This window comes from Odocoileus virginianus, chromosome 10 (assembly GCF_023699985.2).
Source record: "Odocoileus virginianus isolate 20LAN1187 ecotype Illinois chromosome 10, Ovbor_1.2, whole genome shotgun sequence".
NCBI classification, from domain to species: Eukaryota; Metazoa; Chordata; class Mammalia; order Artiodactyla; family Cervidae; genus Odocoileus; species Odocoileus virginianus.
The window spans coordinates 37,892,448-37,920,158 of record NC_069683.1 but is presented as its reverse complement, the minus strand read 5'-3'; the positions used below and the strand labels follow the sequence as shown (position 1 = coordinate 37,920,158).

General features: G+C 45.3%; 1 protein-coding gene and 1 pseudogene across 1 annotated transcript in view; both read right to left on the bottom strand.

The window, feature by feature from the left end:
* The window catches only part of SPON1 (spondin 1), a 302,143-nt gene that overhangs the window by 19,150 nt on the left and 255,282 nt on the right, over positions 1-27,711 (bottom strand). Inside the window, exon 7 of the mRNA XM_020873051.2 lies at positions 1,232-1,296. Coding sequence (XP_020728710.2) covers positions 1,232-1,296 — 65 coding nt within the window. The remainder of the gene's footprint in view (positions 1-1,231; positions 1,297-27,711) is intronic.
* On the bottom strand, positions 3,542-8,349 carry LOC110124492 (pyruvate dehydrogenase E1 component subunit beta, mitochondrial pseudogene; annotated as a pseudogene).

Below are 27,711 nucleotides of genomic sequence, written 5' to 3'. Positions count from 1 at the left end.
CCAGTAAGGTCACTGATGATGTTGATAAATCCAATGGGCATTGTGCAGTTCCAACCTTCCTTGATCTCTCAGCTACCCTGGACACAGCTGGTCATCTCTCTCTCTCTTTTTTTTTTCTTGGCCACACTGCAAGGCTTGCAGGATCTTAGTTCCCCAACCAGAGGATGAACCCTCACTCTTGGCAGTGAAAACATAGAGTTCTAACCGCTGGACCACCGAGGAATTCCCCGCTCTCTCTTTGAATGCTTTCTTTCCTTGGTTTCCCTGATACCAAGCTTCCTTCCCTAATCTCCTTGCTAATCTGTTTTTGCTTCCTTTGCAGGCAAGTCCTCCTCAGCAGTAAATGTTAGAGCTCCCCTGGGACTCTGTTCCAAGCCCTTGACTCATCCTCCGGCTCTCTCTTTTATCCATGTCCTTGGTGTTGATTGTTTCCCACGCCTTCAGTTCAGTCAGTTCAGTCGCTCAGTCGTGTCCGACTCTTTGTGACCCCATGAACCGCAGCACGCCAGGCCTCCCTGTCCATCACAAACTCCCGGAGTCTACTCAAACTCATACCCATTGAGTCGGTGATGCCATCCAGCCATCTCATCCTCTGTCATCCCCTTCTCCTCCTGCCCCCAATCCCTCCCAGCATCAGGGTCTTTTCCAGTGAGTCAGCTCTTCGCATGAGGTGGCCAAAGTACTGGAGTTTCAGCTTCAGCATCAGTCCTTCCAATGAACACCCAGGACTTATCTCCTTAAGGTTGGACTGGTTGGATCTCCTTGCAGTCCAAGGGATTCTCAAGAGTCTTCCCCAACACCACAGTTCAAAAGGATCAATTTTTTGGTGCTCAGTTTTCTTCACAGTCCAACTCTCACATCCATACATGACCACTGGAAAAACCATAGCCTTGATCAGACAGACCTTTGTTGGCAAAGTAATATCTCTGGTGACCCTCAATTTTATATCTTAGTGCAGAATTCTCCCCCTGATGTCTTACAGTTAACTGTGTTCTTAACACCTCCAGTGTTGGGGTACTCTGGTGGTAAAGCCATGGGGACACAGATACCAAGCCTGCATTCCCCGAGGAGTGGAAATACTTGCTACTCTACCCATGGGCAGTGGGCGGTGCACCTCACCTAAGAGGCTGTACTGACTTATATGACCTGACTGGCACATGGTGGCCGGTAGGCAGGCAGCTCCAAGTACAAGGCCGGGACCAGGGCTGGACAGAGCCCTGTTGCTACTTACACGTTGAGAGGCTGCCAGGCTGGCCACTGAGCTTTGGCTTTGATGACGGTGAGGACCTCGTCGCTCTGTAAAACAGGACCACAGGTATTTAGTGAGGAGAGCTGGGCTTAGGGAAGAGCACGGCTTTGACATGGTGATGTTGTCCACCCCACACCCTCACCTGCTGCGGAGCCTCTACCTACCCAGGTGTGGAGACAGCCTGCCCTCGGTGGGGGCGCCCTGGAGTCTTGGCAGTTCTGCGCCGGGGAGGCTGTGTCCCAGCTACCTGGACGCCAACGGGCCCCCTGAGCCACACCTAAGGTTTCCATCTCAGACCCTTCCCCTTGGGAGCCAGGCTCTGCCCTTCCCTCCACACTGTGTCCAGACTGGACGGCAGCTCATGCCCTCTGCGTCCAGGCGCTGACTAGGGTCTGCTCCAGCCACACCTCACCCCAAGGAGTGTCACCCCCACGGCCTCATGAGACTACACACACTGGATCCGACTCCTTCGGACAAGGAGGGCAAAGAGAAGCCTGGGCCCCGTGCTCCTGGGCCACTCATGTTATCCTGCTCTATTTTGCTTTGGGCAGTGTGTAGGGCACCCTTGAAGCTTGAGAACCTAAAAGAATTTTTTGAGGAAGAATCTGGTAATTAACATTGGGAAGGAAAGACTTAATCACCAACGTGGGGGAGAAAAATCAGAATGTTGTTAATCTTGCTTAGCTTCACTTCGAGGTTGGTTTGGGTTTTTATTTTCAATAACACATTGGGGCTGAGGGCTTCCGTGTGCTTTTCAAAGTGTAAGCATCCATAGGTGCGCAAGTTCAGCTCTGGTGGGGGTTTCCTCAGAGCAGATTCAGCTGATCCCAGAGCCTGCCTTCCCCTGGCCTGGGCCCAGCAGTGCTCAGACAGCACCATCCATGCTCCACAGAAAAGCCCAGAATGTCACCGGCAAGGGCAGGAAGAGCTTTGATGCCTACTGAACAGTCTCTGAGTTTTAGGAGGGTGGAGACTGGCTGTGCTTGCCCATAGCTCTGCCTCAGTCCTTGGAGTTGTTCCTGGCAGTAGGTACCTAGCACATATTTGGAATGAATTGGTGAACTTCTCCTTAGTTGGTGGGTACCATGCCCAGAAAATCCCACAGCCCCGAGGGAACTGTATACAATCAGGAGGTCAGAGGTGCCTCCAGGCTCAGGACCAAAGATTATAAAGAGCCTCTGGTTTGGAGCACCTAGTCCACAGCCAGGGAAGGGGTTGGGGGTGGGTGGGAGATGCTTTAGAGGGGACAGTAACTCAGCTTGGCTTGGGCACCTACTGACCATCCTGGGTGGATGAGGCCCCCTGGGTAACCCCTCTCCCCAGAAGCACGAAGCCTGCTCTGAGCTCAAGCTTCCCCCCTTTTGATCAAAAGAAACACTCTGTGGATACATAAACATCCCCACACTCACAGGTCTGCAGGGAGAGCATTTCCAAGTCTCAAAAGAGTGTTTGACACTTCTCCTGTTTTATTTGTTGACACTGTATCCCTCAGTCACTCCTAATACACATATGCTGAGTGACCTAGGGAAACTGCCCGACGTGAAGTCACATGTGAGAGGTGACCTGTCTCCTGAAGGCCTGAGCTGGACCCAGTGATCGGGGTTTCCCATGTTCAGCTAGTACATGACCAACACTGAATTCTTCAGCTGCCCCCAGAATATGGCTGTTTCTCCAGCAGCCCCACTGAGCATATCCCCCAGTTGCCTGCATCTCTCCACCTCTCACCCCCTCACAGCTGCCAGGCTCCAAGATCCACTGTGTTCACAGTCTTAGCATCTCTTAAGTCCTTCCACGGTCTCCTCACTGGTTGCCCCAGCAATCTTCTTAGTTTTCCCCAGACCACCCTCCACATCGGTGCAAAACACCACATTTGCTGCATGCCTAAGCCCTGCAACAGCGCCCCATAACTTCCAGGCTGACTTCCTTTTCTTTTAAAAGTAGGAATTCCTTTATTCCTCATCAAAACAGTCTAACAGCAAATGTAGATTGTATGCTTTTATTTTTACATTTAAGTTATCCTTTTTTGGATATATCTTTCATCAGGACTCTGCTGCATTTAAACCTTGTCCTTCTAGCGAGAGGGTAAAATTGTACGTCAATCTTATTCAGAGAACTTGGCTGCTTGTAGCAGACCGAAAGAGCATGGAACTTAGGCAGGAGAGTGGAGAGCTTTTCTACAAACACATTTAAACTTCTTCCCAGTAAAAAACATCTTTTGTTGCTTTTAGAGATAATTTTACAAATCAGAAGTTCTTACAGGACAGTCCAGATGAAGTGTCAGCAAGTATTTTAAGTAAATCCCAATGACCTGAAATTCAAGTACAAACTAGATATTTAGTGTTTTCTTTTTTGTAAATATGAAGTCCTTAACCTGAGGTATAGCGTCTTCTAGAATCTGCATAAGGCCCAGGGACATCAGTGGCGGCGACACAAACTGTAGAACATCCAGGAAATTGAACACAGGACCCTCCATCACCCTGGCACAGATTTCAGCTCTTACTGCCAACTGTGACCAGCCTCCTTCCACAATAACAAGGTGACTGGTCTTCATGACACTGGTTTCTATTGTTCAGTGTCCACTGGTCTGATGGTTTGCAAATTTATCAGCTCATATTCAAGTTCCTCTTTAGATAGCACTGTTGAGCTTCTAAGTAGTGGCCGACAGGTCTTGAATGAGAAACTATGGTTGCATGTGTACCTTGCCTTTCTATTTTGGCTTTTCCTATAGGGATCATATAATCTTTTGACTGAGCTCCTGGGGAAGTTCAAAAGGAACTTTATACATCAATTCACCTCCAGCGCCACCACTGGACTTACCTTGAATGGCAGATTTAATAAATCCTTTTGCATCCTCTAAATTCCAGGGACTGACCACCTTTAAGCCTGGGAAGTGCTCATATCAGGCAGCAAAGCATTGTGAGTATTGGGCAGCTATGCCTGTTGGGGCGACACTGGGCTCCCTGAAGACTAAGGGCACCGGCTGAAGGCCTCCTGATGTGTAATAGGTCTTGGTAGCTGAGTTTATAACCTGGCAAATGACTTGCATAGAGAAATTAAAGGGCATAAATTCATAAATGGGCCTTAACCCAGCCAGAACTGCACCTACAGCAATTCCAGCAAAATCCGACTCTGATACGGGAGTATCTATGATCCTCTTATCTCCATATTTTTTCCACAGGCCTCAACTAACCCCATCGTATAGGGCAACTTCTTCCCCAAGTAGAAATACCTTCCCAGCTCTTTCCATCTCCTCCTCCATACCTTGATTTATAGCCTCATGAACTGTCACCTGCAGTGTGGCTGGTGTGGTCCAGGGGAACTGCCTCCTCAGCAGACCAGACCTGCTCAAGGAGTCTCTGCACCAACCCAGCAACCATGGCCACCCTGACCATGTCCTCTACCTGCTGCCGAATCCACAGTGATTTCTTAATTCCCAACTTTTGCCTACATGGCCTGTATCATCTAGCTTTTTTCTTTGATTTTTAATTTCAGAATAATACATGCTTTTGTGGGAAAATTTAGCATCACAGAAGCACAGTGTAAATGCTGAGCATTCCGCTCTAGCATCTATCCTGCCTTCTGCCACCTCCCTCTCCAGAATGTTACAGTGTGGTACATATCATCCCAGATCTTTTACTATACTTAGGTACAACGTGCGTGTGTGTGTGTGCATGAACATTAGATACAACCTTTCCCACAAAAACTGCATCATATTGAAATCTCATTCTGCACCATGATTTTTACATTTTCCCCTTACTATCATATCATGAAAAACTTTCCTTGTCGGTACCTATGGCATCAGAGCTTTCCTTTTGTTGATTTTGAGAGCGTTCGAGATCCTCAAATTAGGGTAAGCCAGGTCAAGACTAAGAAAAAAGAAATCTAAGCATGAGATCCAAGTCATGAGATACTGTCTGATGACAGTCCTTTTGCCCTTGAAGAAATACTTTACTAAAAAAAGCAGGGACTTTCCTGGTGGTGCAGTGGGTAAGAATCTGCCTGCCAGTGCAGGGGACTTGGGTTTGATCCCTGATCTGGGAAGATCCCACATGCTGCGGAGCTCTACAACGTTCTAGGGCCCACAAGCTACCACAACTGAAGCCTTCACGCCTACAGCCTGGGCTCTGCAACAAGAAGCCACCGCAATGGGAAGCCTGCGCACTGCAACGATGAGTAGCGCTCGCTCCCCATAACTAGAGAAAGCCCACATGCAGTAAGGAAGACCCAGTGCAACCAAATAAATAAAAGTTAAAAAATAAATCAATGTGGGTGGAGTTAAGGGGCCACTAGGTTAGCTGGCTGGCCCTGCAGACATACCCTGTATTACAATGAAACCTTGGTCGTCAAGTTGCAACTAATGACATATTGATTTTGCCTTTGTAGTATATAACTCAGAAATAGTTGAGGCTCTCCATGAGTGTTTATTTATGGTACTGGCATTCCATCTGTATCTTTTAGAGCCATGGAAGCTCCAAGGATGGTTGTCCACCTGTGTAGGCCTTAGAACAGCTTCTTCCTGTCAATTGTTTCATCTCACGGTTACATACCATCTGCATGACTGTTTGTGTTATCCAATGAAATAAGAGCACAGGAACCGTCTGGAAAAATGTATTTGAGAAACTAAACATTTTTCTTTCTTTTTAAAAAAAAATATTTATTTCATTTATTTATTTTGCTGCACCTGGTCTTAGTTGTGGCATGTGAGATCTATTTCCCTGACCAGGGATTGAACCTGGGATGCCTGCATCGGGAGTGCAGAGTCTTAGCCACTGTGCCACCAGGGAAGTCCTTAAATATTTTTCTTAAAGTAGAACCAAAGCTCTTCAGGATTGGAGAGAGTCTGGCCTGTTCACGGCCAAATCCAAGTGCTGTGGATATTTAGTAAATTGGTGAAAAAGGAAAGCCACACCATTTTTTTTAAAAAATGTATGTGTAGAATTCTATAGCATGGATGTTCTCTTATTTAACTGGCATTATTGGTGGACATTTGTTTCTATACATGATATTCTATTGAACACTTGTGAATGTATTTCTTTGTTTATAAGTTCCTATGTCATAAATTTCCAAGAATGATCAAACGATGAAGCAAATTGACAATTTTGGTGGCACCTACCAAACTGTCCTCCAAATGTCTGTATCAACTGATAGTTCTTTAAGTATGTGTGTGGGCCAATGTTTTTACAACTTTGGGCATGCTGGATACTATCAATCTTTTTCATCTTTACCAGTCCAGCAGGCAGAAAAATAGCGTGGTTGTGGACATAGGCCTGAGTTATTATACCTGAATTCAAACCCTGACTGCACCATGACTAGCTCTGCGTCCTTTAGTGAGTCTATGACTTCCTTTAGCTTTCTCATCTCTGAAATGTTGGGTTAAAAAGTGTATCTACTGCACGGGACAAAATGACATAATTCAAGTAATGTGCTAACCCTGTGCCTGTATTAGCATCAATATTAGTTACTATTCTTATTCTTTTTTTATTTAGTTAAAAAATATTTATTTTTATTTATTTGACTGCACTGGGTCTTAGTTGCAACATGCAGGATCTAGTTCCCTGATCAGGGATCAAACCTGGGTCTCCTGCATTGGTAGTGAGAAGTCTTAGCCACTGGACCACAAGATAAATCCCTATTCTTATTCACATTTAGGCCACACTGGTATTAGAACCGATTTGTACTGCCTGAATACAGAGAATGGAGTACCCATTGACAGCTGCAAAGTCATGGAGCGTCAGGAGAATGTCCCCTTATTTAAAGGTCCATGTAGCTGGGTGAGCCTTGGATGGGGGCATTGGGCACCAGGTATTTTACATTCTGAAGACTGAAGGACCTAAATTCAGAGCCAGCAACCCAAACTTCAGACTTAAATGAAAAACTCCTTTAACAAGCCTCTAAGGCCCAGAAAGGATCTTTCAAGAATCCTTATAGCCCTTATCCATCTCCCACAGGACCATTTTCAAACAAAGTATTTCAGGGCACTCACAGTTCACACCTCATCTGCATGATGTTAGCACTTTCCCAGAACTATGCCAATTAAAATAAAAGTCCTCCAAGAAAGGACAGGGTACTCACGTCCACCTTCACAGGGATGCGTTCTTTCATTTTGCTTTTGTAAACATATTGTGATGGTCTTACAGCTGTACTCACACTTCCATCTGCATGAACCAAATGGGAATTACACAGCCTCAATCAGGCCAGGGGCGAGGTCAGGTTTGGAGAAAGGGGGGTTTGTGCGGTGTGGAAACAGGTCTGGGACAGGTCAGAGGCAGAAATCACATGGACATCAAGAAATGTGAAGTCTGAGCAGAGCAGAGAGGCAGAACGTGAGTCTGGGGCACCCAGGGCAGGTGTCTGAACAAACCTTACTCCGCACTGACCTTCCATGCCCTCCAGAGACAGCTCTGGAGGCAGGAAAGCTCGGTCATGTCTCAGCCGTGCTCACAGCAACAGGCAAGGCTCTCCCCTCCACCCTGCCTCACTCTTCACCTCCTCTCTGTTCCTATACCTTCCTGTCTTTTGCCTTTGTCTCCCAGTCCTGAACTACAACCTGCTTCTTCATTCTAAGGCCCTCTATGCTCCAGGCAGCACTGAGGCTAAACTTCCTCACCATCGCAGGTCCTGCCCTAGATCAGCAAGAAGAGAAATGGGATGCAATCCATGTCACAGAGGAAGAACCCAAACAAGTAGAAACAACAACAGTAATCTAGTTTCTAGGTGCTAGGCACCTTGCTAATTACCCGATATCTAGAATCTTGTTCCCTGGAGAAGGAAATGGCAACCCAGTCCAGTATTCATGCCTGGAGAACCCCATGGACAGAGGAGCCCGGCAGGCTACTGTCTGTCTATGGGGTTGCAAAGAATCAGACATGACTGAAGCAACCTTAGCATGCAGTATGTCATTAAATTCTTAGAACACATCCACAAGGAAGGTATATACTTTTTAATCCTCAGAAAAACATTTCTTTGGCCAAATTAGGTACAGGTTAGTCAATGGCAGGTCTAGAGTTCAAACCTCAGCCTGACTCGGAGACCACGTTTGTTGGCCTGTGAACCCAGGTGGAGGGGGCAGGAAGGGGAGGCTCTCTTGGCAGAGACGCCACACCTGCCTCTTCCCCCCCACATTCCTCCCTCTCCTCACCCCCACAGTGGTCCTGCTGTCCTTCAGGGCATGTCCTAACCTGCCCTGAGTGCTGAAAATTGCAGCCTCATGGGTGGGGGTGGAGAAAGAAGGGTTCTCAAACAGTTTCACAATACTGTCCATGTTAATGCTGTCCTGAGAACTGGTTGTGCCAAAGAGAGGGGAGGACAGTGTCCTTGAGTTGGAGAGACACTGCTGCTACTACAGGGGAAGGGAAACCAATGTCCCTAAAGGCGTTTCCCCATGTATTGGCCTGCTTCTTAGGAAAACCTTTGGGAATCACTACCATTTCCTTCTGCAGGTGAGGAAACTGAGGGCCAGAGAGGTCGAGTGGCTTGTAAAGACCATCCAGTAATCAGAGTTCCTATACAGACGTGCCTGACTCCAAGCTCACGCTCTTTCCACTTTCCCTCATGATTCCTCTCTCCAGCTCCCTCTCATCCCCCGCCGCCATTTTGCTTGTTTTTCACTGAGACCATGGCTGCCCCTTGTTGCTTGTTTTCTCCACGGAGCCCTTGCTGTGAGGCACAGGGTCACCCGATTCCCTGGGGAAGGGCAGCACCTGTCATCTTGCATAAAGACCTGTGAGCAGTGTTTGGCTCCATTATTTGCTTCTACCCTTTCCCAGAATTTCCACTAACCACTCATAAAAAATATCAGTCCTGATGGCTTCCACCTCTGAGAGGGACTTTTTCATCCTTGCGTGAGTGTCCTCGTGAGGAGCAGCAGGAAATGAGCCTTTTTATGAGGCGATAATGGAGCCAGAAGCATCTTTAAAATCAATTGTGCTTAACACGTCCTCCCATCATTTCAACAGGTTCTGGGTTTAGTGGGTCATAAATAAAAACAGACAGCTCACATTCAGTGGTGCTCTCCAGTTTGCCCGTGGTCTCCTGTGGGCCGTACCGTAGTCCTCTGAGGAAGGCAGGCAAACGGTCCCCCTTTCTCACAGGAAGTAAGTGAGACTCACCTCTCTCCCTGCCAAGGGTCAGTGCCCAGCTTGTAGCTTCTGTGACCGTCTGACCCAGCTGGTCACTCCCTCGGCCTTGAAACACTTTCTGGTCTCGCACCTGCTGCCTCTTCATTTTCTCCTCACCTCATTCCTTCTCAGTCTCCCGTGCTGACCCTCTTCATCTTTCTCCAAACACTGAAGTCTCCCTGGATTCAAGCTCTCAGTGCTCTTCTCTTTTCTATCCACGTTGCCTCAGCGATTTCTCTTGTTCCATGCCTTAAAATGTGAGTTATGTATATACTGAAGACTCCTCAACTGTCATCTTCACCTCATCCCCGCCTCTGAACTCCAGCTTGTATACCAACTGCCTAACACTTTCATCTGGATGTTGAACTGGTGTCTCAAATCCAGTGTATCTGAGACCAAGTTCCTGATCTGCCCCTCCTCAAACCTGTGTGTGTGTTAGTCACTCAGTTGTGTCCAATTCTTTCGTAACCCTGTGGACCATAGCCTACCAGGCTCCTCTGTCCATGGGATTCTCTAGGCCAGAATACTGGAGCGGGTAGCTATTCCCTTCTCCAGGAGATCTTCCTCATCCAGGCAGCAAACCCAGGTCTCCTGCATTGCAGGCATATTCTTTACTGTCTGAGCCACCGGGAAGGATGCCCTCCTCCCCAAATCTGGCTTCTCTCATTGTAAACATTCCATTAAATGGCAAAGCCATCCTTCTAGTTTATTAACCTTGGTGCTTCTCTCACTCCACATCCGATCCTTTAGCACGTTGTCAACTGCTCTTCTGAAATGCATTTCTGAGCCAACAACTGTGCGTCACCACTGTTGGAGCGGGGGCTGGACTGCATCTCCCTGTGGCCCTGGCCCCATCGTGGTCCAAGCCACGTGGCATCATCATTAGCTGGGATTAAATGAGTTGCAGCTGCTTCCTGGCCGGTCTCTCTGCCTCTTCCCTCACCCTCCTCCAGGCTCTTCTTCACGCAATAGCCGCATCAAGCCATTTCTCTGGTCAAAATCCTCTAATGGCGTCACATTGCACAGGCAATGGGGGCCTGGGCCACGGCCCCTCGTAATCTGCTCTGCCTCCCTCTTACCTCACTAGCTTCCTCTTTCATTACTCCCCTTCTTGCCCACTTTGTTCCAGCCACCTGGACATCTCCTCAGACATGCTAGGCATGCTTAGCACTTGCAGTTCCCTGGGGAGATGCCTGGGGAGATGTCCTCTCAGATACAAGAGCACTCATTCCTCTGCCTCCTCCAGGTCTTTGCTCAAATGTCACCTTCTCAGTGAGGTCTCTGCTGACCACACTATTCACAGTAGCAATTCCCTGCCCCTTCCTCAACCTGGCACACTGCTCTCACTTTATCTGATTGTCTTTTCTCCGTAACATTTATCACCATCTGGTATACTAAGATCCCCTAGAGGAAGGCATGGCAACCCACTCCAGTATTCTTGCCTGGAGAATCCCCATGGACAGAGGAGCCTGGCAGGCTACAATCCAAAGGGTTGCAAAGAGTTTGACATGACTGAAGTGACTTAACCGCACACAGTGTCCTATGCATTTGGCTTTCTTACTTTTTTTTTTTCCATTTATTTTTATTAGTTGGAGGCTAGTTACTTTACATCATTGCAGTGGTTTTTGTCATACATTGAATGAACTAGCCATGGATTTACATGTATTCCCCATCCCGGTCCCCCCTCCCACCTCCCTCTCCACCCGATCCCTCTGGGTCTTCCCAGTGCATCTTCCCCTACTAGAATAGGCATTTTCTGTGGGCAAAGGCTTTGTCTGTTCTGCTCACTCACTGCTGTACTATCAGTGTTTAGAGCATTCTCAATCAATCTTTGCTGTTTTTTTTTTTAAGATTTTTTTATTTTTTGATGTGGACCACTTTTTAAGGTCTTCATTGAGTTTGTTACAATATTGTTTTTGTTTTGGTTGTTTGGGGGGCATAAGACAAGTGGGATTTTTAGCTCCCCAACCAGGGATCGAACCCACATCTCCTGCACTGGAAGAGAAGTCTTAACCTCTGGACCACTAGGAAAGTCCCAGTCTTTGCTGATTGAATGAGAGGCTGTGTTGAGGAAGCGTCTGGTGTCTTTTTGAGTCGCAGGACTCTATGACACAGGGCGGAGCCAGAGCTGAGTAAAGTGACACCAATGGACGTGGGCGCTGAGCTGGTGGGCACTGGGTGAACTGTGGAGAGTGCCAACCAGAGACCTGACACTGATAAGAGGAAGAGGAAGGGATAGGGCCTCCTTAGGACCTGCAGTCAGCCTCAATGTTCTGAGTCTGCCTCCGACGGGCACCCCAGTGACCTGGGCTGACTGTTCATGAGAGCCGAGAGCTCACCTTGCACCCCAGAAGCTGCTGCCATCACAAGCTACTGTCTGATCAGCTATTTCAAAGCCAGAGAAGGTATCTGAAGCCCATTTAACAGACCCACAAGAAGGTGATGTCGTTTCACAGAAGCATTTCAAATTCAATTTCTTTTTATTTCTTTTCAAACACAGCTTGTAATTCTGATGGGAAAATTGCATAATGCCCGTAGATAATAATTTTCCCGCAAGATGGTTTTGTGAAAGCAGCTTGGCATTTCTGACGCAGGAGAGGAAGGGCCCATCAGAGAGAGCTGTCTGGGGCTGCCCACTGCCCGTGCACCCACACCTGTCTCTGGCAGGTGTAAGCTTAGGATGGACATCACCCCATGACCTGAGGGAGAGGCCAGTCTTCTGTGTGCCTGTTACCACAGGCATCAATTCAGCTTGTTCTTGGTGACCAAAATGCCAGTCCTGGACTTAACCCCCCTTTTGGACTTCCATGTATCTTTTAGGATTATGGAAGTCTGCCTCTCCTCCGATTCAACAGGGAGCTGAAGGGGTAGACGGGGCCTGTCTGTGCTTCCCATCCCAGCCCCTCTTCCCCACGTCTGCCCTATCTCCAGCACTTAGAAAAGCATTAGTGCTGGGGTCGGAGTAGAGAAGTGAGAAAGGGGCCAGGCCAGGAAAGATTCTGACATCAGCCAGGGGAGAGCAGGCTAAGCTGGGCTGTCTGCTCCCAACAGGTGGGGGCTCCAAGGAAATCGGGCTGGAGCCAGGGAGGGAGGAAGAGCCAAGCCAGCCTTGCCTCTAACCCTGCCAAGGTGGGGGGGGGGTGTCTTAAAGGTGCAGCATTTGACATCCCTTGCTCCTCTTCCCTGTCTCCCCCTCCCCACCTTCCTCTGAAGACAGTTCCCATCTAGTCCTGGGAGCCATTATGAGGGCAGGGGCTGGACTGTGTTCCCCTCTGTGTCCCCAGCACTGGCCTGGTCTGGGGAGCGACACAGGGGATGATTAAGAAGGAATAATGGATTAGTTAATTAAACAATTAATTAACGACAAGCTAGAGGAAGCCTCTGGCCTTCATTGCCCTCTCAGGGGCTCTTAGGGGCACCCTTGCGAGTGCTATGGGGCTCGGATGCTGCTGCAGGGCTTCTGAGTAGACAGTGAGGATTCTGCTGACTATGGTGGGGGAGTAAACTCTAGGGGGGCAGGCAGGACCCAGGGAGCCTGGTCAGGTGACATGGGGTCATGAGAGAGCAATAGCAGGGGTGGGAAGATGTCAGATGCAAGACATTATTTTAAAGGGAGAAGCAATAAGATCTGCTGGTGGATTGGATGTGGGATGTAAAACAAAGAGGGGTCAAGGATGACTGAGTGGAGGTGTCATGTAGGCAGTTGGATACATGAGGCTGGGGTTCAATGGAATAGTCCAGGCAGGAGGTGAATTTGAAAGTCTTTTAATGTATAGGTGTTAGTTCTAGAAGGTCTTGTAAGTCATCATAGAACTGTTCAACTTCAGCTTCTTCAGCATTACTGGTTGGTCATAGACTTGGATTACTGTGATACTGAATGGTTTGCCTTGGAAATGAGAGATCATTCTGTCATTTTTGAGATTGCATCCAAGGACTGCCTTTCAGACTCTTTTGTTGACTATGAGGGCTACTTCATTTCTTCTAAGGGATTCTTGCCCACAGTAGTAGATATAATGGTCATCTGAGTTAAATCCACCCATTCCAGTCCATTTTAGTTCACTGATTCCTAAAATGTTGATGTTCACTCCTGCCATCTTCTGTTTGACTACTTCCAGTTTGTCTTGATTCATGGACCTAACATTTCAGGTTTGTATGCAATATTGTACTTCACAGCATCAGACTTCCATCACTGGTCACATTCACACTGGGTATTGTTTTTGCTTTGACTCGGTCTCTTCATTATTTCTGGAGTTATTTCTCTGCTCTTCTCCAGTAGCATATATACTGACCTGGGGAGTTCATCTTTCAGTGTCCTTTATTTTTGCTTTTTCATACTGTTCATGGGGTTCTCAAGGCAAGAATACTGAAGAGGTTTGCCATTCCCTTCTCCAGTGGACCACGTTTTGTCAGAACTCTTCACCATGACCTGTCCATCTTGGGTGGCCCTACACGGCATGGCTCATAGTTTCATAGAGTTAGACAAGGCTGTGGTCCATGTAATCAGTTTGATTAGTTTTCTGTGACTGTGGTTTTCATTCTGTCTGCCCTCTGATGGATAAGGATAAGAGGTTTATGGAAGCTTCCTGATGGGAGAGACTGAGTGGGAAACTGGGTCTTGTTCTGATGGGCAAGGCTATGTTCAGTAAATCTTTAATCCAATTTTCTGTTGATGAGTGGGGCTGTATTCCCTCCCTGTTGTTTGACCTGAAGCCAAACTATGGTGGAGGTAATGAAGATAACGGCAACATCCTACAAAAGATTGGGTGCACACACTGCCCCAATCAGTGCCCCCGACCCTGCAGCAGGCCACTGCAGACCCACACCACTGCCAGAGACTGGGATGCAAAAGTAGGAAGTCAAGAGATACCTGTAGTAACAGGCGAATTTGGCCTTGGAGTACAAAATAAAGCAGGGCAAAGTCTAACAGGGTTTGGTCATGAGAATACACTGGTCATAGCAAACACCCTCTTCCAACAACACCAAGAGAAGACAACACATGGACATCACCAAATGTCAATACTGAAATCAGACTGATTATATTCTTTGCAGCCAAAGATGGAGAAGCTCTATACAGTCAGCAAAAACAAGACCGGGAGCGGACTGTGGCTCAGACCATGAACTCCTTATTGCCAAATTCAGACTTAAAGAAAGTTGGGAAAACCACCAGGCCATTCAGGTATGACCTAAATCAAATCACTTATGATTATACAGTGGAAGTGACAAATAGATTCAAGGGATTAGATCTGATAGAGTACCTGAAGAACTATGGAGGAGGTTTGTGACACTGTACAGGAGGCAGGGATCAAGACCACCCCCAAGAAAAAGAAATGCAAAAAGCCCTCTGAGGAGGCCTTACAGATAGCTAAGAAAAGAAGAGAAGCTAAAGGCGAAAGAGAAAAGGAAAGATATACCCACCTGAATGCAGAGTTCCAAAGAATAGCAAGGAGAGATAAGAAAGCCTTCTTCAGTTATCAGTGCAAAGAAATAGAGGACAAGAATAGAATGGGAAAGACTAGAGATCTCTTCAAGAAAATGAGAGATACCAAGGGAACAGTTCATGCAAAGATGGGCACAATAAAGGAAAGAAATGGTATGGACCTAACAGAAGCAGAAGATATTAAGAAGAAGTGGCAAGAATACACAGAAGAACTAGACAAAAAAAACCCTTCATGACCCAGATAACCATGATGGTGTGATCACTCACCTAGAGCCAGACATCTTGGAATGTGAAGTCAAGTGAGCCTTAGGAAGCATCCCTACGAACAAAGCAGGTGGAGGTGATGGAATTCCAGTTGAGCTATTTCAAATCCTGAAAGATGATGCTGTGAAAGTGCTGCACTCAATATGCCAGCAAATTTGGAAAACTCAGCAGTGGCCACAGGACTGGAAAAGGTCAGTTTTCATTCCAATCCCAAAGAAAGGCAATGCCAAAGAATGTTCAAACTATTGCACAATTGCACTCATCTCACACGCTAGCAAAGTAATGCTCAAAATTCTCCAAGCCAGGCTTTAACAGTACATGAACAGTGAACTTCCAGATGTTCAAGCTGGATTTAGAAAAGGTAGCAGAACCAGAGATCAAATTGCTAACATCTGTTGGACCATTGAAAAAGCAAGAGAGTTCCAGAAAAACATCTACTTCTGCTTTATTGACTATGCCAATGCCTTTGACTGTGTGGATCACAATAAACTGTGGAAAATTCTGAAAGAGATGGGAATACCAGACCACCTGACCTGCCACCTGAGAAATTTGTATTCAGGTCAAGAAGCAACTGGATATGTTAAAAATGGACATGAAACAACAGACTGGCTGCAAATCGGGAAAGGAGTATGTAAAGGTTGTATATTGTCACCCTGCTTATTTAACTTATATGCAGAGTACATCATGTGAAATGCCAGGCTGGATGAAGCACAAGCTGGAATCAAGATTGCCAGGAGAAATATCAATAACCTCAGATATTCAGATGACACCACCATTACGGCAGAAAGCAAAGAAGAACTAAAGAGCCTCTTGTTGAAAGTAAAAGAGGAGAGTGAAAAAGTTGCCTTAAAACTCAACATTCAGAAAACTAAGACCATGGCATCCAGTCCCATAACTTCATGGCAAATAGATGGGGAAACAGTGGCTGACTCTAATTTTTTTTTTTTTTTTTTGGCTCCAAAATCACTGCAGATGGTGACCGCAGCCATGAAATTAAAAGATGCTTGCTCCTCAGAAGAAAAGCTATGACCAACCTAGACAGCATATTAAAAAGCAGAGACATTACTTTGCCAACAAAGGTCTGTCTGGTCAAAGCTGTGGTTCTTCCAGTAGTCATGTATGGGTGTGAGAGTTGGACTATAAAGAAAGCTGAGTGCTGAAGAATTGATGCTTTTGAACTGTGGTGCTAGAGAAGACTTTTTTTTTTTCATTTATTTTTATTAGTTGGAGGCTAATTACTTTACAATATTGTAGTGGTTTTTGTCATACATTGACATGAATCAGCCATGGATTTACATGTATTCCCCATCCCGATCCTCCCTCCCACCTCCTTCTCTACCTGATCCCAGTAGAGAAGACTTTTGAGAGTCCCTTGGACTGCAAGGAGATCTAAGCAGTCAACCCTAAAGGAAACCAGTCCTGAATATTCATTGGAAGGACTGATGCTGAAGCTGAAACTCCAATACTTTGGCCACCTGATGCGAAGAATAGACTCATTGGAAAAGACCCTGATGCTGGGAGGGATTGGTGGCAGGAGGAGAAGGGGACGACAGAGGATGAGATGGCTGGATGGCATCACCGACTCGATGGGCATGAGTTTGAGTAAGCTCTGGGAATTTGTGATGGACAGGGAAGCCTGGCGTGCTGCAGTCCATGGGGTCACAAAGAGTCGGACAGACTGAACTGAACTGAGTGTATAGATGCTTGTCAAAGTCAAGGAGCAGAGAACCTGGGCAGTGAGTGGAGATAGACAAGAGGGTGGGAAGAGCCAGAGAGGGAACAGCCAGAGAGACAGGAGGGCACTAGAACCTGCCCCCAGGGCCTCTTCAGAGCCCTTGTTCTCTGTCCACTGCCTCCACTCACTGCCTCCAGGTATTCTAGAGTCCCCCACTGCAGCCAGCTCTGGTACTCGCTCACTGCTGCCACCACTGCCCCTCTGGTCCCTTCTGGAAATTCAACTGAAGAAAGGGCTTCCCTGATAACTCAGTTGGTAAAGAATCTGCCTCAATGTGGGAGACCTGGGTTTCATCCTTGGGTTGGGAAGATCCCCTGGAGAAGGGAAAGGCTACCCACTCCAGTACTCTGGCTTGAAGAATTGCATGAACTGTATAGTCCATGGAGTCGCAAAGAGTTGGACATGACCGAGCGACTTTCACTTCACTTTAGGAAATACAGTGGAGCGAGCAAGCCCAGTCAGCCCTTTTCAAAAAGACCGTCAACTGGGAGTGGGAGATCAAGTAAAACAGCGGTAGCAGGAAGCACACGCGACTATTCCTTAGAGATGAGTGACATTAGGGCAAGTTTGCATGGAGGAGGATATCATCCCATACAACAAGGGAAACTGTTGTTACAGGAGAGAGAGAGAGGGGGGCACTTGTAGGCTTGAGGTCCTTGAAAGTAACAATGACCCTATATTCGAGACAGAAAGAGACACAGATGTAAAGAACAGACTTTTGGACTCTGTGGGAGAAGGCGAGGGTGGGATGATTTGAGAGAGCAGCATTGAAACATACAGTAATACGTGAAATAGATCGCCAGTCCAAGTTCGATGCATGAAACAGGGCACTCAAAGCCGGTGCACTGGGATGGCCCTGAGGGATGGGGTGGGGAGGGAGGAGGGGGCATTCAGGATGGGGACACATGCACACCCATGACTGATTCATGTCAATGGATGGCAAAAACTACTACAATATTGTAAAGCCTCCAATTAACAATAAATTAATTAAAAAAAAAAGTACTAAATTAATCTCCCCCCCCCGCCCCCCAAAAAAATGGGAAGAGATGAGATCCGGACCCAAGATGGAGGGGGCGGTGGCCTTCCAGCCATCTCAGCAGGACGGAGGAGGAAGGCAGAGGACAATTACTGATGCTCAATTACAGGCAGTGCTGGGGGCCAACATGAGGATTCACTCATCCAACAAATAACTACTGAGTCCCTACTCTGTGCCAGGTTCGGCTCTGGGTGCCAGAGACAGAGCCCTGAACAAATGAGACACCAATTCAATCCCTGCCCTCATGGAACTTTCCACCTAGGGCAGGAGGCAGTCCCAAGCAAAGGAAGACTGACAGATTGTATGAGACTTGAGTGGCTCCCTGGAGGAAAAAAGTGTGGGGTGGGGGTGGGGGAATGAGAGGGAAGCCAGAGTCGGATGGGGAGGGGGATGTGGCAATTTTCAGTAGAGATATAGGTGCTCGTGTATATGTAAAGAACCAGGAAAGAACTCTAACAAGATGAAAATATGCCTTACATTCTAAAGTGTGAGAATGAAAGTTTTAGTCACTCAGTCATATATGATACTTTGTGACCCCATGGACTGTAGCCCACCAGGCTTCTCTGTCCATGGGATTCTCCAAGCAAGAATACTGGAGTGGGTTGCCATTTCCTTTTCCAGGGGATCTTCTCCACTGAGGGATTGAAGCTGGGTCTCCTGCATTGCAGGCAGATTCTTTTCTATAAAGTAAGGTCTTCAAAATTAAAAATTAACATAACAATATCATAGGAATTTAGAGAGAGAGAAGCAAAAAAAAAAAAAAAAAAATACATGTAATCCTTCCGTCCTAACTTAGCAGCTATCATCAGTGAGTATATTCATTTCTGTATTTGTGTCTTTGTCACATAGTTGAAATCATAGCTCACACACACACACATTTTCTTTATCCTTGCCATTTCCTTTATCATGGGAGCCAGACTATTATACAAATAGATTGTTATACAAGTCATTCTGTGCCTTGCTTTCTAATACAGTATATTTTAGAGATAATCTCACTACCAGTATAACTCTTTTAAAGATGAGCCCAAAGACCACATACAAATATAAAAGTAAGCACGTATGTAATTTTGGTATTTTTTTTACACCGTTATAAAGTATTTTGGGCTCTTTATCTATTTGTATAATAATCTAGTTACCATGTTACAAAGAAATGGTAGAGATAAAGAAAATATATGTGCATATGCTTATGTGTGTGCGCATGTGTGTGTGTGTGCACGCGTGCTTTTATTTCTATTCGCCTAAATTATCTCTGGAAGGAACATGAGAACTTCACAAAGACAAGGTGCCTCAGGGGAGAGGAACTGGGCAACCAGGGAGCAAGAACAACTTTTCACAGATTAACTTTGCTCTGCTTTTGAATTTTGAACCATCCAAATATATTGCCATTAAAAAAGGTCAGGAGAAAAAGCCACTCCAAGGCTGCTCCCTGCGGCTTTCTCATCTGGAGAAATACCCACGAAGGCTTTGGAGGGAGCGTTTGTGAGGCGAGCACTGAGGACAAATGTTGGGGGGCGGACACCTCAAGGCGATGGACTGGGAGCCAGGGCAGCGGCCGAGAAGGTGGGGAGAGGGGACAGCAGCGCCAGCGGAGGGACGGAATTGATGAGACATCTGGTGGTTCCTTCCTTGACTGTTTAAAGCCTGTTGGATTTTGTTACGCTTTGTTGTTGTGTAGTTGCCACGTCGTGTCTGACTCTTTTGAGACCCATGGACTGTATCTCGCCAGGCTCCTCTGTCCATGGGATTTCCCAGGCAAGAATACGGGAGTGGGTTGTTAAGCCTTATTATTTTTAAAATAAAAGCTGTTTCAGAAAGAAATGAGAATTGATCTGCACACCAACATCTCCCTCCCCTTTCTCCCCTCAGAGAAGCTTCCAACCCAGGTATCTTACTGTCAGCCCGTTTTGCTGGGTCCTTACATATAATAATATTTTGCTTCATCATCTCCCTCCATCTACTGATTTCCATAAAAAGCTTTCACATTATTAAGTAATGAAGCTCTAAATGACCTGGACGAGGGAGAAGCGAGCTGCTTCAAGGTGCTCAGCATGTTAGCATCAAATAAGTTTCCAGAAGTGTCTGTTTCTTAAACGGTGCTATTTAAATGCAAAGGAACAGCTTGATCAGCTATAAAGCTTAACTCTTTTCATTCCTGATCCCCCCAAACACTGGGGACGGAAGAGAACTTGTGTGTCTAGTGGACATGGAAGGGGTGTCCCTACCAGGAAATTAGGGTCACACACACACAGCTGGCCTCTGCCAGACATCCCCTGGTAACAGAAGTTTCCCTGAAGGTGAAACTCCCCTTCGAGTTGTTACTATAACATCACGGGGCAGGGGCTAAAGGGTGGTGTGGGGGAACATGGCAGACCCAAGTCCATAACATAGCTCTACCATTTATGTGCTGTGTTAGTTTGGGGAGGTTGCTCATCCTTTCTGAGCAGATATCTCAGTGTGTAAAACATGTATTTATTGGGTTCCTTCTATGGTCAGAAACTGTGTTGGGCAAGGGGCACGGGGCCAGTGGACAAGTGACACAGTCCTGCTCTTGGGAGGCGTGCCCACTAGTGGGTGAAGATGATGATGGGAGGGCAGCCATCTAAAATACAGCCATCCCAGGAACTTCCGTGGCAGGCCAGAGGTTAGGACTCTGTACTTTCACTGCCGAGGGCGTGAGTCTGATCCCTGGTTGAGGCAGGAGATAGATGGGTGCCAGGCTGAACTGTCTTCCCTGTAGACGAAACGCCATAATAGCAGGAACTCCATAAAAGCAAGATGATGGAAGAGGCTGGGCCCTGCCCAGAAAAAATACCACATATTTTCCATTTGCAAAGTTAAGGAGAGCTCCCTGACCACATATGTGCAGAAAGGCTTCCTGGAGGTCAAAAGAGATGGGGGCATCACCTCATAGTAAGTGATGTCAAGCTGCCCATAGGCCTCTTTGCTGGAATCCATCTTGGCTAAGAGATGTGGAGGCACATAAGTACTTTGAGATAAACCAAATAGGACTCAGAACCAGGCAAAGCAAGACGACTGGTCAAAGGAAAGCAGGGAAATGCCCCATAAAAGTGATTCAAACTACCATGAGGGTGTGACGCGCTCTCTGAGCCTGCCAGGATGTCTATCCACATGTACTTATTTTCCTCCTAATAAACACTTTACTTACTTCACTATTTTTCATTGCTTTGTGGTAATTCATTTCTGCACAGCCGATGGGCCAGGGCCTTGTCAGTGGCCCCTGGTCCCTGGTGGTCGAGTGGTAGGTCTAGTGGTCACTGCTGTGGCCTGACCTCAGTCTCTGGCCAGGAACCAAAATGCGGCTTCAAGTTGATGCAGGCTTAGCCCACATGAGATCATGGTCAGGGAATTAGGATTCTGCAAGCTGTGTGACCAAGAATTTTTAAATGAAGTCAAGTACAGCCATCTCAGGGGAGCTGCCCTGAGAATCCTGTATCTCAACCTCTGAACTGGACCAAACCACCAATATTCCAAGCAGTTAGCAAGAATGTTGAAAGGACTGGTTCACTTTTACCTAGTGACCACTTCACCTGAGCTAGGAATCTAGCTTTTCTTGTCAGCACCAATGAACTCTCCTTAAAAAATTTCTTCTTTTTTCCAACAAAAACCTTGATTCTCTCTCTTATGATTAGGATACTATTTGGGTTTCTACCTGAATCTGTATATCCCAAATTGTCATTCTCAGATCCTAAATAAATGTTTTGCCTCTTGAGTCAATTTCTTGTTTTTGAGGTTGATGCTGTGCCTGGGGCATAGGGCAGTGGACACAGGAATACAGACCCCAGTCTCGTGGGGTGTGTCCTCTAGTGGGTTAATAGTAACCTGTGAGAACTGAGAGAGATAAATGTAAGTAAAGGGCAAGGTGAATGGAAAGAAAAAGAGAAGTCATGATTACTTAGTTATAGTCGAATATCTCCACCCCCGCTTCTTTCAGTGGAATCTCCCACTTCTGCATAATCCACCTTTCAGCCTAATATCCTAGTTACCTGCCACGCCCAGCTTCTTTTCAGATTTGTGAGTTCCTTTGCCTGGCATGTCCTTATCTTGGCCCCCTCGAGCAACTCCTCCATGGAAAAAGTCTTCCTTACTTTTTTGAATAGAAACTTAACATCTTTAGGGTGTACAACATAATGGTTGCACATAGTAACACATGATAGACATGGTAAAATGATCATTGCAGTCAAGCTGATTAACATATTCATCTCCTCACATAGGTGTCTTGCTTTTTTAGTCATGAGAGCAGCTGAAATCTACTCTCAGCAAATTTCCAGCATATAAAATAGTACTGTTAATGACAGTTATCATGTCGTACATTATATCGCTCGATTAATTCATCCTACACGTTGAGACATCCAGCTGCAACTCTGTGTCTTTGAATCAGCATGTCCCCATTTCTCTACACCCTTGCTTCTAGAAATGCCTTTTTGATGGCCGCAGATTCTCAGATCATCCTTTTCCATGACTTCAATCATGTGATTATCTGCTTACTTCACGTGCTCACTTATGTGTCTTTCCCTCCAGAAAGCGTCTAGTAAAGCACCCGTCTCACAGTAGATGCTTGATCAGATATACTGAGTGAATGTTTAACAAATGAAGGTATTTACTCCCAAATGTTACACGTGAAATACAAGAAGATCTAGAAATTATTACTGCTAACTAAAGAAGCAGTCATAGAACTTTGTGATTTTCATGCCATAGACCTGTTATAGCTTTTTGTATTAATTCACAGCAGTATAGTAACTGGATGTGTCCCGACATTCTTCTTTCTCAGAGTGAGGTCTGAGGAGCCCTACAGATCTGTGAAGATGTTATTGGGGTCTCTTAGTTCTCTATGGGAATGTAAACATGTCTTATTTTTATGATAATCAAAAAAATCAATTCAAGAATATTACAGGGACTTTCCTGATGGTCTCGTGGTTAAGATTTTGCTTTCCAATGCAGGGGTTTTTGTGGACTCCATCCCTGTTGGGGAGTTAAGATCCCACATGTCTCAAGGCCAAAAACCAAAAACATAAAGCAGAAGCAATATTGTAACAAATTCAATAAAGACTTTAAAAAAAAAGTGGTCCACATTAAAAAAATGTAAAAAAAAAAAAAAAAAAAGAATATTATAGATGATCTTGAAGATCTTATAACCAAGCACTGCCTGGCAATTTCAGTAGCCAGGCTACATTTGAGTTTACATCTATTGCTGCTCCCTCCAACTTGACTGTGGGCTAGTGTAGTGGACGGTCTTTCTCTGCCCAGGTCCCTCTTCAGCTGCTGGGAAAGATGCTAAAGGTAGCCCTTAGCTATCAGCTCTTTTGGAGAGATTGTGTTGCTTGGATAAAACTGCTTCATGTGATGCTGGCAGAGGACTTCCATGGGCCTACAATTCAACTTCTCCCTCTGCCTGTTTCTGCTTCATCCTGCTCCCTTCCACAGGAGTGGTTCCCAAGAGCATTCCCTGACACATTCAGCTAATCTTGACTCAGCTAAGCATTCAGCTCATCTTGACTCAGGCTGCTGCCCAGAGAACCCAGCTGCTCTAGTCAGCGGCTAAAAAGATAGGCAGAGTTAACAAGTCAATGACATTTTCACCAGGTAAAGACCAAATGACGTGTGTGATGTCGGTGGATGGAGAGCAATGGAAGGAGTGAGTGAGGCAAGAGGACCAGAGTTAGTGCACAGGTTCACCAAATCCCAAATGCCCACAGCAGGGTAGTCAGCATCAAATCTAGATTGTGAACAGTCATTTAATTTCAGCAAACAGCATCACCCACTGCACAAAGCAATGCTCCTAATTAGCATTTAAAAAGGTTTGTATTATTATTATTGTTATTTTGCTTTTATAGTCATGAGAGAGCTATAAGCATAGGGAGTTAATATCTAGTTATCTTTGCCCATACTTAAATAATAATATGATGAAAATAATTATAATTTAACCCTAAGGGTTTATGAGCTTATATGTGCTCTCTAAAAGAGGTCCATACATTACTCCAGTTTGGAAATTCTCCAATTTTGCAACAGCATTGTATGAAGAGCTTTTCGATTTTGGAGGCTCCGAGGTTTAACTGTGCAATCTTGGATATATTATTATGTGGGCCTTGATTTTATCTCTAAAATGGGCTAATGAGATCTACTTGAGGCTGCTTGCGAGATATAAGTGAGCTATCATTGAATGTAGAATGCTTGCACAATTCCTGATACTCAGTATTTGCTTAATAAATGGCAACAGGCAGGAGAGGCCTAACAGTAAAGAAAGCACTTCTTTCCATGCCCTTTCCAAACTGGAAAAACTTTGCTGTCTGCCTCCATCCCTGGAAGATAGCAAGAAGATCCAGTTTCAGGTAAGTGACTTCCAACAGGGAGTCAGAGTTAAATTTGTTTAAAAGCTAGCCAGCCAGCAAGCAGTAAAACCCAACGGCCTCAAGTGAAAGATTAAAAATAAAAAGCATGGTCTGAAAGGATCCCTGCACCTAATGTTCACAGCAGCACCGTTCACAATGACCAAGACATGGAAGCAACCCATGTGTCCACTGACAGAGGAGTGGGCAAAGAAGGTGTGGTGTTTATACAGTGCAGTATTAGCTATAAAAAGGAATAAATAATGTCATTTGCAACAACATGGATGAACCTAGAGATTGTCACACTGAGGGAAGTAAATCAGACTGAGAAGATGAAATATGGTGTGATATCACTTATATATGGAATCTAAAAAAAAAAAAAGATCCTAATGAACTTATTTACAAAACAGAAACAGATTCACAGACTTAGAAAACTTACAGTTACCAGGGGAGAGCGGGGAGTAAGGGACAGTTAGGGAGTTTGGGACTGACATGTGCACACTGCTGGATCTAAAATAGATAACCAACAAGGACCTACTGTATAGCACAGGGAACTCTGCTCAACATTATGGAACAACTTGAACTGTGAAAAGAATTTTCAAAAAAAAAATGGATACATGTATAACTGAATCACTTTGCTGTCTACCTGAAACTAACAGAACATGGTTAGTGAACTACCCTCCAACTTGAAGTAAAAAGATATTTTCTGAAAAACATAAAAATATTCCCCAAAATAAAAAAACAATAAAGCAAAGCTAAGAAGAGCTATGGCCTAGATTTAAATTCAGAGAATTTTACATTCAAGGACCACTCAATCAATGAAATAAATATTCCTGTGGTAGGCTAACTAAAGGCCCCCAAATACACCCAGTTTCTAATCCTGGGAAACTTTAGATGCTGCTTTTTATGTCCAAAAGGACTTTGCAGATGTGATTAATGATCATGAAATGGGGAGATTAGTCTGGATTGACAGAGTGGGCCCTAAATCTAAATGTCCTTAGGAGAGGGACACACAGAGAGTTTAATTACAGAAGATGAGATGGCCATGTGATAACAGAAGCCGAGACTGGAGTGATGTGGCCACAAGCCAAGGGATGCCAGTAGCCACTGATGTCCTAGAAAGGATGAAAAGCCTCCTGGAGCCTCCTGAAGAAGTTAAGTTGGCCAACACCATGATACTAAGACTCGTTTTGAACTTCTGACCTCCAGAACTGTAGAGGATACACTTATGTTGTCTTAAGTCACCAAATTTATTGTAATTTATTACAACAACAATCAGAACTAATATAATTCCTGTGGGCCCTACTTTGCCCTTTCAATTAGTGAGTCTAATGAAAATGAAATAACTAAGACCAGTCAGTAGAAGGGAGGAGTGGAAGGGGCACAGCTGTTAGGTTCTAAACAGCTGCTCTGAATCCTGCCTCTCCATATTCTGGCTGTGTGACCTCAAGCCCATCAGTCAGTTTTTCTGAACCTCACTTCCCTCATTTCCAAAATGGGACTAATGTTAACTGCCATCGTGAGGACTAAATATTTATGAACCATAAGTTTATATGAACAATTTTCTTTATTATTGTTTTAGAAAAATCCAGAAAAATCCAAAATGAAGATTGTAATCAAGATGCCATGTCTTTGGAAGATGGCCTAATGAAGTGTAAAAGACACATCTAAGGATGTATGTACATTGGATTTAGGCCATGGCTTTAGAGCACAGTGCTGGAATATCTCAGTTCTTAGACCTCTGTCTGTAGTTTCTGCTGAATTTCACCACTTAACCCACCTGCAGCTCTTTACTTTTACAAGCCAGCCTGAGTGTGGAGATATTGCCACTTAGATGTCTCTCTGATGTGATGTTTTATTTTCTTTAAAAAGAAAATATCGATAATCCAATCATCTCTAACTATTGGGCAATTTTTCTGTACTTCTTGTTTCCTGAAGGATAAATCATGGAAATAATTCATTTCCATGTTCAACTTGAAGCTGTAACAATAAAAACAACTATTATTTTTCAAACTCAAGACCACTCACACATCTCCGGTCCATCTTCATGAGCATAGCACAATTTTCCAAAGCAGAAGGGAGAAAATAAATAGCTGAGAAGTTTGAAGCTGGATCCTGTCAACAATTTTTTTTTTAACCATTTGTAATTCAATTGAGCATTTCTTTACTCAGGTAGTAAGGAAAGAATTGCTGTTTTGACAGAAACTATGTGTAGTTTTCATATGAAAAACTTTTATAATGGATTTTTCCTTATTACAAAAATGTGTTCATTGTAGATCATTTAGAAAATGGAGAAAGGGGGAAAGAATAATATAAAAACAACCAGTAATCCCACCACCCACTGATAACCACTGCTACTTTTTCCATTTTAAGCCGAAAAAATCCACTTCAGTGTGCTGGAGTGTGACATTTATGGAATCACCAAAGCAGCTTAGTTCCAATGATAATAGGAGCCTGGATTCTATCTTCTTCCATGTAGTTGGGCCCTGCTGTGAGTGAGTAGACCTGGCCTAATAAAACTCACAGCCTGTGTTCCATCAGCTGCACTACAGAAAGGGTCCCCCTCCAAGCCTTTATATTAGGGTAAGAGCCTTCTAACTTCCATTTTCTTTTGCCACTCCCTCTTCCAATCCATCATGGGGCCCTTTCTAAAGCATTCATTTGACCAGGCCACTCTTACTTTTTGAAATTCTTCCTCTGCCTTTAGGAATAAAGTCCAAATCTTTTTAGCATGGAACACAAAGCTTCATACTTTGTCACTACTCACTCCTTCAGTCTCCCATCCATCCTTCATCCTATTCACCACCATCCTCAACTTTATCCTCCTCACCAAACCAGCCATCAAGTTCTGGGTGGATAGGTACTGTATTGGAGATATTACATACATTATCTCATCTCTATGCCAATAGTCCAATAAGATGGGCTTGATGGATGAGAAAACTGAGGCTCAGAGAATTCTGAGAATTCAACAATTCTCTCCAGTGCACACAGCTAATAATCAGAGGAGCCAGAATCTGAGCCCAGGATCCTCTGATGTCAAAGCCCAAGTATCAGGATACCTGTCTCCCTACTGAATTGCTTATAGTTTCTAAGCTAGATATGCTTTATTTCAAGCTTTCATACCTTTGCATAAACAACCATCTCCCTGAGGTGTCTTTAGCCCTTTCTCACCTAGATAATGCCTCCTTGTCCATTAGAGTGGAGCTCAAGGCTTCAGTTTGGTGTAACTTCTCCTTCTCTGTGCTTCCAGGGTATCCTATATTGACCTCAGCCATGGGACCTACCTCACTGAACTGCATTTGTGGGCCTGTGTGTGTGCTAAGTTGCTTCATTTGAGTCCGACTCTGCAGTTACCCTTTTCCACATCAAGCATTCCTTCCTCCCACTTCCAGTGCCTCAAGGGGGTGCAGCTATGTCTTGTTGTTTAGTCGCTCAGTCGTGTCTGACTCTTTGTGACTCCATGAACTGCAGCATGCCGGGCTTTCCTGTTCTTCTCCATCTCCCTGAGTTTGTTCAAACTCACGTCCAT